We start from the raw sequence: 12,670 nt of genomic DNA on the forward strand, positions 1-12,670 counted from the left end.
GTAGAGAATTTCAAATGATTCAGCAACAATAAGGTCTTTTTTGACATATTCTATTTCTTGAGTGTAATTCTTATGTTGAATGCCTTATTTCAGCTATAGAAATTTTCTCAAAATTGAAATGACTGATTACTTTCCTCTCCATTTACTAATTTATTATGGAATAATAAATCATGATTCTCATACTTCCGAAGCAGTCAGGCTTTTAATCCAGGGCACTGTACTCCAGGATTCCTATGCCAAATTTCCTGGCAACGAAACAGTGGTCGATTCCAAGGCTTTTCTGACTTAAAGACAGAGTAGTTCTACTCAACAGAAAATGGAAACTTGCCCCTCCAGTGCAGTTTCTGAGCTTAACAAAAGGTGACAGAAGCAATGAAATGGGTGGATTTTACCCAGAGCATTTAGAACAAAGGAAAAAGAGTCTGTGCTCTGCTTGGGCCCCTCACACTCTGCCCCCCAACAAAAAGCATTTGAAAAGAGTGATTCTGCTTCTTCTTCAGAATGACTTTTAATTGTCTTACCATGGTCACCTTTTGATTATCTGTGAGCAGATTTTTTTCTTTTTTTTTCTTTTTTTTTTTATTGGAGTATAGTTGCTTTACAATGTTGTGTTAGTTTCTACTGTACCGCAAAGTGAATCAGCTATACGTATACATATATCCCCTCTTTTTTGGATTTCCTTCTCACTTAGGTCACCACAGAGCATTGAGTAGAGTTTCCTGTGCTATGCAGTATGTTCTCTTTAGTTGTCTATTTTATACATAGTATCAATAGTGTTTATATGTCAATCCCAATCTCCCAATTCATCATCCGGTATTCATGGATACTGGTCCCCTTGGTATCCATATGTTTGTTCTCTACATCTCTGTCTCTTTTTCTGCTTTGTAAATAAGATCGTCTATACCACTTTTTTCAGATTCCACATATATGCATTAATATATGATATTTGTGTTTTATTTTGCGTCTTATCTGCTCTACACAGCATCCAACTGATGGGGCAGTTACCCAGAATTAAAGTCCCTTAAATTCTTTATCCCTACTCACTTGTAGGAGCTTATGTTTCTGTCTCCCCTCATGAGATAAAAGGGGATACAATTCAAAGCATCTAAGCTTAATTCCTGTATTTTCTCCTGATCATTTTGATGCTACTCAAGGCACTCTTCCTTAAGATATGCCTCTGTGGTTAAAATTGAACTACACAAAGCTGAGCAGAACATGTTCTTCCATCCATGTGACATGATATTCTTGTAAGCCCAGAAGAAAACTCTGAATTTATCTCCCCTTTTACATTAAAAAATCATGTTTAATTTAGTGCCCTCTTTAGGCTGTAGCTTTTCCATGCAACTGCTTTTGACTACCAGGCTTTATCCCCCCTCAGTTTTATTGGTTAGGCTGAAATATTTTTCAAGTATGTTTATAATTTTCAATTATGTTTATAATTATAATGTGATCATTTTAATCACTGTATTTTTGTATAGTCTATATCCTTGTGTGGTTTTTGTACATTCATTTTCTGAATATACCTGTTGCCAACCTTGGGTTGTATGTTCCAAACTTGATTTTTTTTTTTTTTTGAAACTAGCTGACCCTCATCCTTTTTTAGAGTTTCACAGACATGGTTGTATTTCTGGGTATAGATTTTTAGTGTAAGGTAATGCTGCTGTCTTTTTAAATAGTTTCACTGGAAAACTGACAAGAGAGCCCTGGAGTTGCAGACTCACTGCTGTCACTCTAGTTTTTCTCCATTATAAGTGAATCACCACCACCACCACCAGCCCCATTTTGAAGTTAAAGGCATTTTCTCTGGCTGAAATTTTTACAATAAAGTTGCATTCTTGAAATTTCCTACTTAAAGAAGTCCAGAGATCTTAGGTGTTTTTAAGAATAGATTTACAAATTTTCATGTATATCATAGTGACATTTCACCAAGAAAATGCTTCTGGATTAACTTGCATTGATCGTATTTTTATTCCATTTCCAAAAATGATTTGCAGCAACTTAGATTAAAATTATTTATCATACCTTCACCATAATCACTAAAATGGAAGAGATGGAAAATACCAAGTATTGGCAAGGATGTGGAACAAGTAGAATTTCTTGTACACTGCAAGTGAGAGAGTAAATTGCTACAACTCCTTTGGAAAACTGCTTGGCAGTATCTACTAAGCTGAATGTAGATATACCCTATGAATAACAATTCTGCTCCTAGTTATATACCCAGCAAACCTGTATACATGAGTTTACCAAAAAGCATGTACTAGAATGTTCACAGTAGAACTATTCACAGTGGCCCCAAACTATAAACTACACAAATGTTCATTGTTAGGGACTGAATTGTGTTCCCCCAAAGTTCATAGGTGAAGCCCCAACCCCCAGTGGGACTGGGGATAGGGCCTTTAAGGAGGTAATTAATTAAATGGGGTCATATGGGTGGAACCCTAATCTCATAGGACTGGTGTCCTTATAAGAAGAGGAAGAGACACTAGAGGAAAGACCATGTGAGGACACAGCAATAAGATGGCTACCTGCAAGCCAAGGAGATAAATCTCAAAAGAAATCAAACCTGCCGACACCTTGATCTTAAGACTTCCAGTCTCCAGAACTGTGATAAAATAAATTTTTGTTGCTTAAGCCACCAGTTTGTGATATTCATTTGTGGCAGCCCTAGCAGACTAATACACTTATCAACAGTAGAATGATAATAAACTGTGGTATTTTCATACAATAGAATATTACTGTACAGAAACAAAAATAAACAAACTACTTCTACATACATGGATGAATCTCACATAATATTGAGTAAACAAAGCCAGACACTTGCTAATAAAGGAAATGAGTTTATATGAAGCAATATGTACCCTAATATCGAATTTGAAAATGATTTAGGACACACTGTCGTTGATTTGATCAATGTCAGTACAAAATGAAAGACACTTTCCTATGTCTGGAATATTTGTTAACCAGCAAAGGTCAGGACTATCAGATTCGGTAATTAATACTTTGTGTTTTAAAAACCTTTAAGAAATAATAAAAATAAAAACCTTAAAAATGGTGACTTTCACATGTTAAACTTCTGATGTATTTAAATTTTAAAATAATTTTATTTAGCATTTGTTTTGTGTTAATGTTTCCTTCTAATGTTTTCTACTATCATAAGTCTTTATCAGGTAGAGATCATTCTAACATGTTATTGAAATACATAATCTTGTCATAGTATATTGACTTATATTAGTGATAAGCCATGAATTTGTTATTATTGTGGAGTTTTTTGGACAGAAAACTGCTGAAACTTTTAGTATAATCCTATAATAGAAAAATGGTTCACTGTTTATTATTATTATGGGCACATTATTTGAGAGCACATAAAGTATTGTGGTAAATACAGAATTACTTAGGATTTCAGGAATTTTCCAGGTTAATATCTTTTGGGAATTTGGAAACACTTTTTCTGGAATCCCCTGAGTTTCCAGCTGTGTGATTACCTGCAACTCTCCTCTGGTTCTTCATGCCATAAGGACTGTAGGTTTTCTGTTGGAATTTTAGTTCCCCTGAGCAGTACTGATTTTATTGTCTTTAGTCTGAAAAAACTGTAAAAATGAGTAACACCTCTCCCAAGTGTCAGCTTCTTCTAGAATCTGCCTGCTTCTGTTCACTTTCCAGTGCCCTCAGGTTACCTGTTTCTGTACTTTGTGCAGAGTTTACAGCTGCCATCAGCAGGAGAGTCAGCTAGGGCAGAGCTTAGTTTGCCCTACTAGAAGCATAACTCTTCTCCCTGTTCTGATAGAGCACAATATCTACTATCTTCTTGAGAAGACTGCATGGGAAATACATTTTTTGAGGGCTCATCTGTCCAAAAATGTCCTTATTTTACTTGATTAATAGTTTGACTGGGCATGGATAGTTTGACAATAATGTTCCCTTCAAAACTTTTAGGCACTATGCCATTATCTTCACGTTTCCATTATTGCTGTTGCAAAGTTCGATGTGAAAGTTTCTTGATCTTTTGTATTTGACCTGTTTTTCCCTTCTGAAGTTGTTAGGATATTCTTTCTTTATTTCTAGTTTCCTGAAACTTCATAATAATGTGCCTTAGAATGGAGCTTTCCCCCATTCTTTGTGCTGGGACTCTTTCAATTTAGAAAATTCATGTCCTTCAGTTCTAAGAAATTTAATTTTCTTTTTTTCTTTGATAATCCCCCCCACACCCCTCCCCCCGCACCCCTCCCCCCCACACCCCCTCCCCCCCACACCCCTCCCCCCACACTCCTCCCCCGCACCCCTCCCCCCCGCACCCCTCCCCCCGCACCCCCCTCCCCCCGCACCCCTCCCCCCCGCACCCCCTCCCCCCGCACCCCTCCCCCCGCACCCCTCCCCCCACACCCCCCTCCCCCCGCACCCCCCTCCCCCCCGCACCCCCTCCCCCCCGCACCCCTCCCCCCCCGCACCCCCCTCCCCCCCCGCCAATAGTCTTTAGAACGCCTCCTGGTTAGATATTGAACCGTTTGGATTTATCTTCTAATTCTTTTATTTTCTCTTTTATTTTCCATCTTTTTGTCTTTCTGCTCTATTTTCTGAAAGATTACTTCAACCTTTTTCCCTAAATTTTTTATTTAGCAGTCATATTCAAAGTTCTTTCTTATGCCCAAATTGTCCTTTTTGTTTATAGCATTTATGCAGTGCAATATGCCTATATAATAATTGGCATATTAGAGTGTATTTTTCCCCTTTTGGTCTCTGTATTTTTTTCTTTCCTTCCTCCAAGATCCTTTTCTCTACTTCTTTATTGTGATCTTTATCTTTTATCCTAGAGGATTTCCTTAAACGCCTAGAAATACTTGCTGTCCATTCACAAGAACGAAGCACTGAAAAGCCAATTAGAAGTTCTGTGTGCATAGATAGGGTTTTATTGATTGGTGGGCTTCACTATATAAGGTGGCAGGTCAGGTTTTCCAATGAAGAACCCCCAAATGTCAGTATCTGCAGGTTTTTGTTTTTTTTTTTTTTTGTCTATTGAGTTTCCTCCAATTTTTCTGTCTACTTCTTTTTTTTTTTTTTTTTTTTTTTTTTCTGTACGTGGGCCTCTCACTGCTGTGGCCTCTCCCGTTGCGGAGCACAGGCTCCGGACACACACAGGCTCCGCGGCCATGGCTCGCGGGCCCAGCCGCTCCGCGGCATGTGGGATCTTCCGGGATCGGGGCACGAACCCGTGTCCCCTGCATCGGCAGGCGGACTCTCAACCACTGCGCCACCAGGGAAGCCCTGTCTACTTCTTTTGATGGAAGCTTCCTGGACTGGTAGGGTTCTGGATGCTGAAGAGGTAAGGACTGTTGGTTTCACTGTTTACTTTGTAGAATTGTAGTACAGTGTCTCTCACCCTTTCTCAGTGTTAAAAGTGTCCCAGACAGTAAACTTACCAGTTTCAGCTGGAGTGGAGGAATTATAGGAGTCTGGCTGTCCAGGTGAAAGGAGAGAATCTAAGGAACTGCCTTTGTCTTATTTTCAAACAATGCCTGTGTTTCCAGCCTGACTCCTCACCTGCATTTTTGACTATATCTAGTAGTGCCAAACCTTTGGGGAGTTTGTGGTGAGGACTGGATTGCTTCATCTTGGCTCAGTACCCCACCTCCCACCTTCTGATTTCTCAATCTACTAAGGTCCTGCTCATCCAACTAAGGAAAGCAATGCCAGTCTTTTCTTCTTCCAGGCTTCTCTAATCTTTCCAAGTGCTTCTCTAAGAATCACTTTCCCTCATCACTTGTTTTTTGGGTAGGGCAAATCACCCTCTTCTTTCCTAAGGGGAAGGGAGGGAAAAGGTTCTTATCACAAATACTAGACACAAAAGCCAGTGATTCCTGATCCTCTTTCCCCTCCTTAGAAAGACACTGTGGTGTGGGGAATAGGGGGGATTGTGGAGGAGGGTGGCATTTGGAATAGGGCTGGTTCTTCTCATTATTTAACCACAGGGGCAGGAGTCTGGATCCAGTTATTGGTGGCTTATTGGTGGTTCTCTTTAGAAATCTGAGTGTACTCAGCACTTCTGTCCATCAACTCTGAGCCTTAATTACAATTCCAGGACAAGAGGGAAACATTGCACAATGCAAAAACTGCATAATGATCCATTGTATGGGTGTATCCAAATGTACTTCAAATTCCCCATTATTGGACATTTAGGTTCTTTTTCACTTTTTTGATGTTAGCAGTGTCACAGTGAACATCCTTGTAGTCGTTAAACGTTATTATTTCCATAAGTGAGATTCCTATGGGTGGAATACCTGGGTGATATGATATGCATGTTTTTAATGCTCTTATTACATATTATCTGGTTACCTTGACCAGTTTTACATTCCTCTCCATGGTACCTAAGAGGGTTCTTTTTCCCCTTACCTATGCTTGCTCCAGCTATTTTATCTTTTTCCTTATCTCTGCCAGTTTGGATAAAAGTATGGCCTCTCATGATTTTACATTGCATTTTTATCACTAGTAAGAATGAAACACTTTACACATGCTTTTTGCCTACTGAGCTTTTTTTTTTTAATGCAATTTGCCTGTTCAGGTCCTTTCACAGCTTTTCTATTGGGGTATTCAATTTTTTATATGTTGGAGTTTTTAATACATTGAAAATATTAGTTGTATGACATAAGTGTTGCCACTATGTTTCCCAATTTGATGTGTACATTTTATTTGTAATACTTTCTGTTATAAAGAAAATTTAAATTTTTATGTATTCAGATCTTAGATAAAATGACTTAATTCTGAGTTTCAGTTTTCTCTTCAGTAAAAACATGATAATACATACTACATGGTAAGGTGGATATGGTTTAGGTAAATTAACTGCTACATAATAGTTGCTCAACAAATGATATCTTTTTTTTATTCCCTGTGTGACACATTGAAAAAGTTCAGAATCATCCAAATTTTTTACTAGAATTAAAAAACATAGTCAAAGGTGTTTAAACCAGATATGAACCTGAATATTAAGTAAAACTCTGTATCTTTTAGGCCAGTATAGACAGGTAACTTTTAATTTCTCTTTTTTACTAGTCTAATTTTTATTCTTAAAAAAATTAGGGCTTCCCTGGTGGCGCAGTGGTTGAGAGTCCGCCTGCCGATGCAGGGGACACGGGTTCATGCCCCGGTCCGGGAAGATCCCACATGCCGCGGAGCGGCTGGGCCTGTGAGCCATGGCCGCTGAGCCTGTGTGTCCGGAGCCAGTGCTCTGCAACGGGAGAGGCCACAGCAGTGAGAGGCCCGTGTACTGCAAAAAAAAAAAAAAAAAGAAAAAAAAAATAGCTCTGATTGATGGATCCTCTTAAGTAGGGAAATCTGAAGTCTGAGTGGAGTGTGAGAAGACTAGTGTTTTCTTCTAAGTTATTTTTAAGGGATTATGAATATATTCATTTCTGGTAATGATTTCTTTCATAGCATCATTATTTATTTTATATCAATATAGATACATCTGATAAAACCAAAATAACACACTAGCCCCTCCTGCTTTTAAGACAATATGCAAATAAGGTTTCTGTCCCCCAGCAGGTCAGTAGAGCTTCTTACTCCCTGAGGTCAAGTGCAAGTTGGCTTTGATAGATAGCATTCTGTTCGGTTGCGAGCTACATAAAATGCTTTAATGAATGTTTATTTTTAGACCACTTTACACCAATAAAATTTTTTATTTTACATGTTGTAACTTCTGAGTAACTTTTTTTTTAATTAATTGATTAATTAATTAATTTATTTATTTTTGGTTGCATTGGGTTTTGTTGCGTCTTCGTTGCTGCTCGCGGGTTTTCCCTAGTTGTGGCGAGCCAGGGCTACTCTTCTTTGCAGTGCGCGGACTTCTCACTGCAGTGGCTCCTCTTGTTGCAGAGCACAGGCTCTAGGCACGTGGACTCAGTAGTTGGGGCTCGCAGGCTCTAGAGCGCAGGCTCAGTAGTTGTGGCACACAGGATTAGTTGCTCTGCAGCATGTGGGATCTTCCCGGACCAGGGCTCAAACCCGTGTCCCCTGCATTGGAAGGCGGATTCTTAACCACTGCTATACCCGGGAAGTCCCTGAGTAACTTTTTATGATAATATAATAGAATTATTATAAGGTACTATTATAATAAAAATAATTGTATCATTTCACATATAATTTCACTATAAATGAAATCACATATAGCAATTTCATAGATGGCCTAACTAAAGTCTAGTGAGCCATATTTTAATATTATAGTATATTTGAGCACAGAGTAACAAAGAAATCACCACTGAAGAAGTTTATAAGCAATTGTTTGTTAACCAAATATGCTTTGAGAAACGTGACTGTCTTCTATTTTAGTTATTTTTCAGAATTCAGTTCTCCCCCTCTATTAGGTAACATGCCTAACCTAAGGACAGGTTAACTTTCTGAAAGCCAGCAGATGTCCTGGGTGGCTGACATTGCTTTCTTCTCTATATATCCCTTAAAAAGTAGCTACCTTCTCCATCAGTTGTATGTGTGTACATCTCCATTGCAAGGTGGAGATGATTCCAAATAAATTCCTATGAATGATGTTGGCAAAGCCATCTAAACATACATGTGCTTGGTGTGGGCATTGACATTTACATTGGCTTGTATGATTTCTTTGTACCTTTAAAATTGTTTAGTCTCTATAATCACTCTTTCTGTAGTGTAATTTTATTACTTTAATACAGCTCTATTCAAATATCATACAAGCCTTTATATAAGTCAAATAGCATTCCCCTGCAAAGCCAACCATTGCAAATGATATTTTTAAGATCCTTGAGGTGGAGTGGTTATTACTTGAAATGTGACAGTTCCAAACCCTTCATAATGACTGTGTGCTTTTACTCTAGAACATTTGAAGAATTAGGTGCTTATGTGTTAAATGCTTGCCACCTGATAATTATATCAAGGGAGAAATTATTTTGGTTTAGTTTAAGCTTAATCTAAAGAAAAAATAATTTATCATATTAGTTTTCAATAAGACTTTATTAAAACGGATGTCCAGAATGGAGGTTAATTTCTTCCACTCCTAGATAAGAGTGATTTGTGTGTCAAAATTAAGCATATTGGCAGGTCATCCTGTATAAGTTTGTATATAGAGTTGAAGTAAACTTATATTTTAACTTGAAGGTTTTTTTTTTAACAACGCTTATTTCATCTGCCAGTTATTTTTATTCTATTGACTGTTAATTTATGAGTCCTTTTTTTAAAAAAAAAAGTGAGAGGTAAAAAAGCCATAGTATTATCACATTTGTATATGTGGGTTCCCTAAACCATATGGTGATTTCTAATTAGATTACAAAGGATTCTTTGTCGAGACTAACTTCATAGTAGCTGCAGTGGTGGGCATCACAGAAGGAGAGAGTTTTCTTGAGTTTCCGACAAGGACACTTTTGAGAGAAACTGTGTGGTCTATAATCGTCCTTATACTCAAAGTCTGATAAAGTTATTGAGGTGCAGATCAAGTTGGTATTTTGAAGCTGGTAATTTAATTCTGTGTGTTTGATCCTCTCAGTCAGTGGCTTGGCTTGATTTTTTTTAAAAGGCAGATTCAGTATTTAATTTCACATGTACCCTCGCAGTAGAGATTTCAAAGGATACTTTGCTGGATGCTTGACTGCCTTGTCTATTTGCTCTTGTTTTGCATGCAAGAGAGAGCCAGAAGCCTTTCTTCTCATTGTGTACACATAGTATTAATGGATTTACTCTGCCTGTATCGTCTCATTACTGAAAACAGCCAGAAGCACAGAAGTCTTTCAGTGTATGCAAATAAGGCAGAATCATCTACCTGAGAGTTAATATTCTCTGCTTTTAAGTGTATTCTAAATCTGATGTTTGTATTTAGAGCATAACATCCTGTTCTTTTTTTTATGGGCAAAAAGCTAAGCAGGCTCAGGCAGCTGTTTGATGTTGGCTTCAAGTGTTATTAATTTCATATTCTATTATTCTTTTCACTGTAGCACAAGTGAAGCTGATGTGGAGGCTGTCATGGATAAGTTGTTTGATGAGCTGGCTCAGAAACAAAATGATTGTACGTAAGTTAATTTCTCTTGAAAGAGAATACATTTAGAACACAATGCCCAATCTCCACTGACCAATTAATAAGTTCCATTGCTGTATATGGGTTGATGCCACACTCAAGTGGCAGTCATTGTATCAGCATTTTGTCTAATTTATGTGTTGAATCATGTGCTATTATTCATCAAGCTATGCATTTCCTATCTGTAAGAGATGAATTTTATAGTAATTATCCAGACAAGATTGAGTCTTTGTTCATGTTCCCATAGTAACTAGACCAAGGATTCTAAAAGTGCAAGGCAGAGAGCTGCGGCTGAATAAAGCCTGTGGAACCATTGCCGACTGCACATTTGAAGAGCTATGTGAGAGAGTGAGTATCCAGACACGTTCAGACTCATTGGCCTTTTCACATGTTAAAATACTTCATATTTCCCTCTCTTCCTGTTTCAGATTTTAAAATATAATTCACAGAGTCAGAACTGATTTAAAAGTCTCATTAAGAGAAATACTCATGTGTATATACCCATGTGCTTTTTATAGATACTGGCACGAAATTTACTCTTAGAAGGGCTCTAAAACAAAATTAGAAACAGAGAGAACTGTCAGCTATTGCTGGAAGCAAAACTAATATCAGCTTTAGGGATATTTTGTAAAAGTCAAACATAAGAAATTTTTTTTTTTTAAAAATGAGGTGAGGGGGCTTCCCTGGTGGCGCAGTGGTTGAGAGTCCGCCTGCCGATGCAGGGGACACGGGTTCGTGCCCCAGTCCGGGGAAATCCCACATGCCGCGGAGCGACTGGGCCCGTGAGCCATGGCCACTGAGCCTGCGCGTCCGGAGCCTGTGCTCCGCAACGGGAGAGGCCACAACAGTGAGAGGCCCGTATACCGCAAAAAAAAAAAAAAAAAAAAAAAAAAAAAAAAAAAAAAATGAGGTGAGGTTAGTACCAGGGGAAAGGAAGATGAAGTAATAATACCATGATCCAAGGAGGTATGACATAAAAGAATTTCCATTCCTTGTTCTTATGGCTCATCTGTTATTGTCATAATATCTGACCTATTTGGGCCAAGGTCAAAGAAAGTGAATTTTTATAACTGTGACATCTATATTATATAACAATATATCCAACAGAGAAAAAATATGTACATATATATTCATATAAATGAGAAAGATGTTGATTACAGATTAATTATAGATATGAATTCTGTCTTTTAAAAGCTCTGGGAATTCTCAGTACTCAATGAGTATTCAATTGACTGTAAATCTTGAGAAAAACAAAGCCAGTTACATATATCTCTAAGCATAATACCTCAATTATGTATAAATTATCATTCCAACTAGTCTCTCTGATTTATCTTGAATTTTAGGTAGCTAAAAAAGAATTGTTTTTCAGGGGGAAAAGAAAGTATTTTTTATACCTGCTAGCCATTTTATGACTACTTTTCTTAAAAACTAGTGACTTCATTACTTCTAAATTTGTAATTTTCAAACCAGAGAGAGAATCCAATCTACAAATGTTATCACAGAAATAAAGCACTTCAAGACCAATAAGGATTAGGATGAATTAGAATCCTCTGACAAGGTGATAATGTCAGTCTCTGGTTGTGAAGGTTGTTCTGTGTGATACGGACACTTCACACTTCTATTGCATCAATCTCATCAAGGTCCTAATAACCTAATATCTTCAGACATAATTTTATTAAGGCTTCCATTTAAGTTTTACTTACTTTGCCTCTTGAGAAAAATCTTATATATCTGAGAAGCTCCCCCCACTTCCATAGAAGGGGACCTAGTGAGGAAAGGGGAAGGACAAACCTGTTGTGTCTTGAGGTAGTAAGGCAAAGGTGGCCTCTTGGAGCAGGTACTGAGTATTTATCTCTATTTTTTATGTGCTCATTATTTCAGGAGACTTAGTACCAGGAAAAAGCCACTAATCAGAGACCAACATCTTCATAGTCTACTGTATCGGGGTGGTGAGGAAGAAGATTGATTGGGACTTTATCTTGAAAAATTAAGATAACACTTATAAAAATAGATATTTTTATCTTATCTGACAAAACTATGGACTATAATAACAACTAAGAACTAAATTCCTAAAATAAACAGTGAACAAATTAATATTTATTTTTGGCATAACTTTCTTGACAAAATTTTAGGATGATAAACTAGTATATCCTACAATACACTTCATGATTGGTTGTTCGAGTACATGGAAAATCATGTTTATAAAAACTTTTAAGGACATCATCGGTTTTTTCAAAGTCCTGTTTTAATTCATGAATATTTCAGTTACTTTCTTTTAAAGTTTTTTTTTCTTTTAAAGTTTTTATGTTGTCATTATCCTTGTTGAGTTTTTTCTTCTTCAAGTTAGCCAGATCTTCATTTCTCAGTGGCTTTGCATGGATAGGTTTGCTTTATATTCATATTGTAATTGTAGGATATTTACTACGTCAGACTAGATGACTGACATTAGATATTGATATGATAGGTTGGATCAAGTACTAGTATTAAGCTGTGATGGAAGTTTGAGGAAGGGTTACATTTTAAAAATTGAGGTATAATTGACCTATAACATTATATTAGTTTCAGGTGTACAACATAATGATTCAGTATTTGTATACATTGCATAATGATCACCACAGTAAATCTAGTTAACATCAGTCACCTTAT

General features: G+C 37.3%; 1 protein-coding gene across 2 annotated transcripts in view; it reads left to right on the forward strand.

The window, feature by feature from the left end:
• The window catches only part of AFG1L (AFG1 like ATPase), a gene marked incomplete at both ends in the record, with an annotated part of 204,751 nt that overhangs the window by 151,707 nt on the left and 40,374 nt on the right, over positions 1–12,670 (forward strand). For both annotated transcript variants that reach the window (XM_079716465.1, XM_079716466.1), the window contains 2 exons: positions 9,945–10,015; positions 10,272–10,372. In XM_079716465.1, the coding sequence (XP_079572591.1) occupies positions 9,945–10,015; positions 10,272–10,372 (172 nt within the window). The remainder of the gene's footprint in view (positions 1–9,944; positions 10,016–10,271; positions 10,373–12,670) is intronic.

Source organism: Hyperoodon ampullatus, assembly GCF_949752795.1.
Source record: "Hyperoodon ampullatus genome assembly, chromosome: 12".
Lineage (NCBI taxonomy): Eukaryota > Metazoa > Chordata > Mammalia > Artiodactyla > Ziphiidae > Hyperoodon > Hyperoodon ampullatus.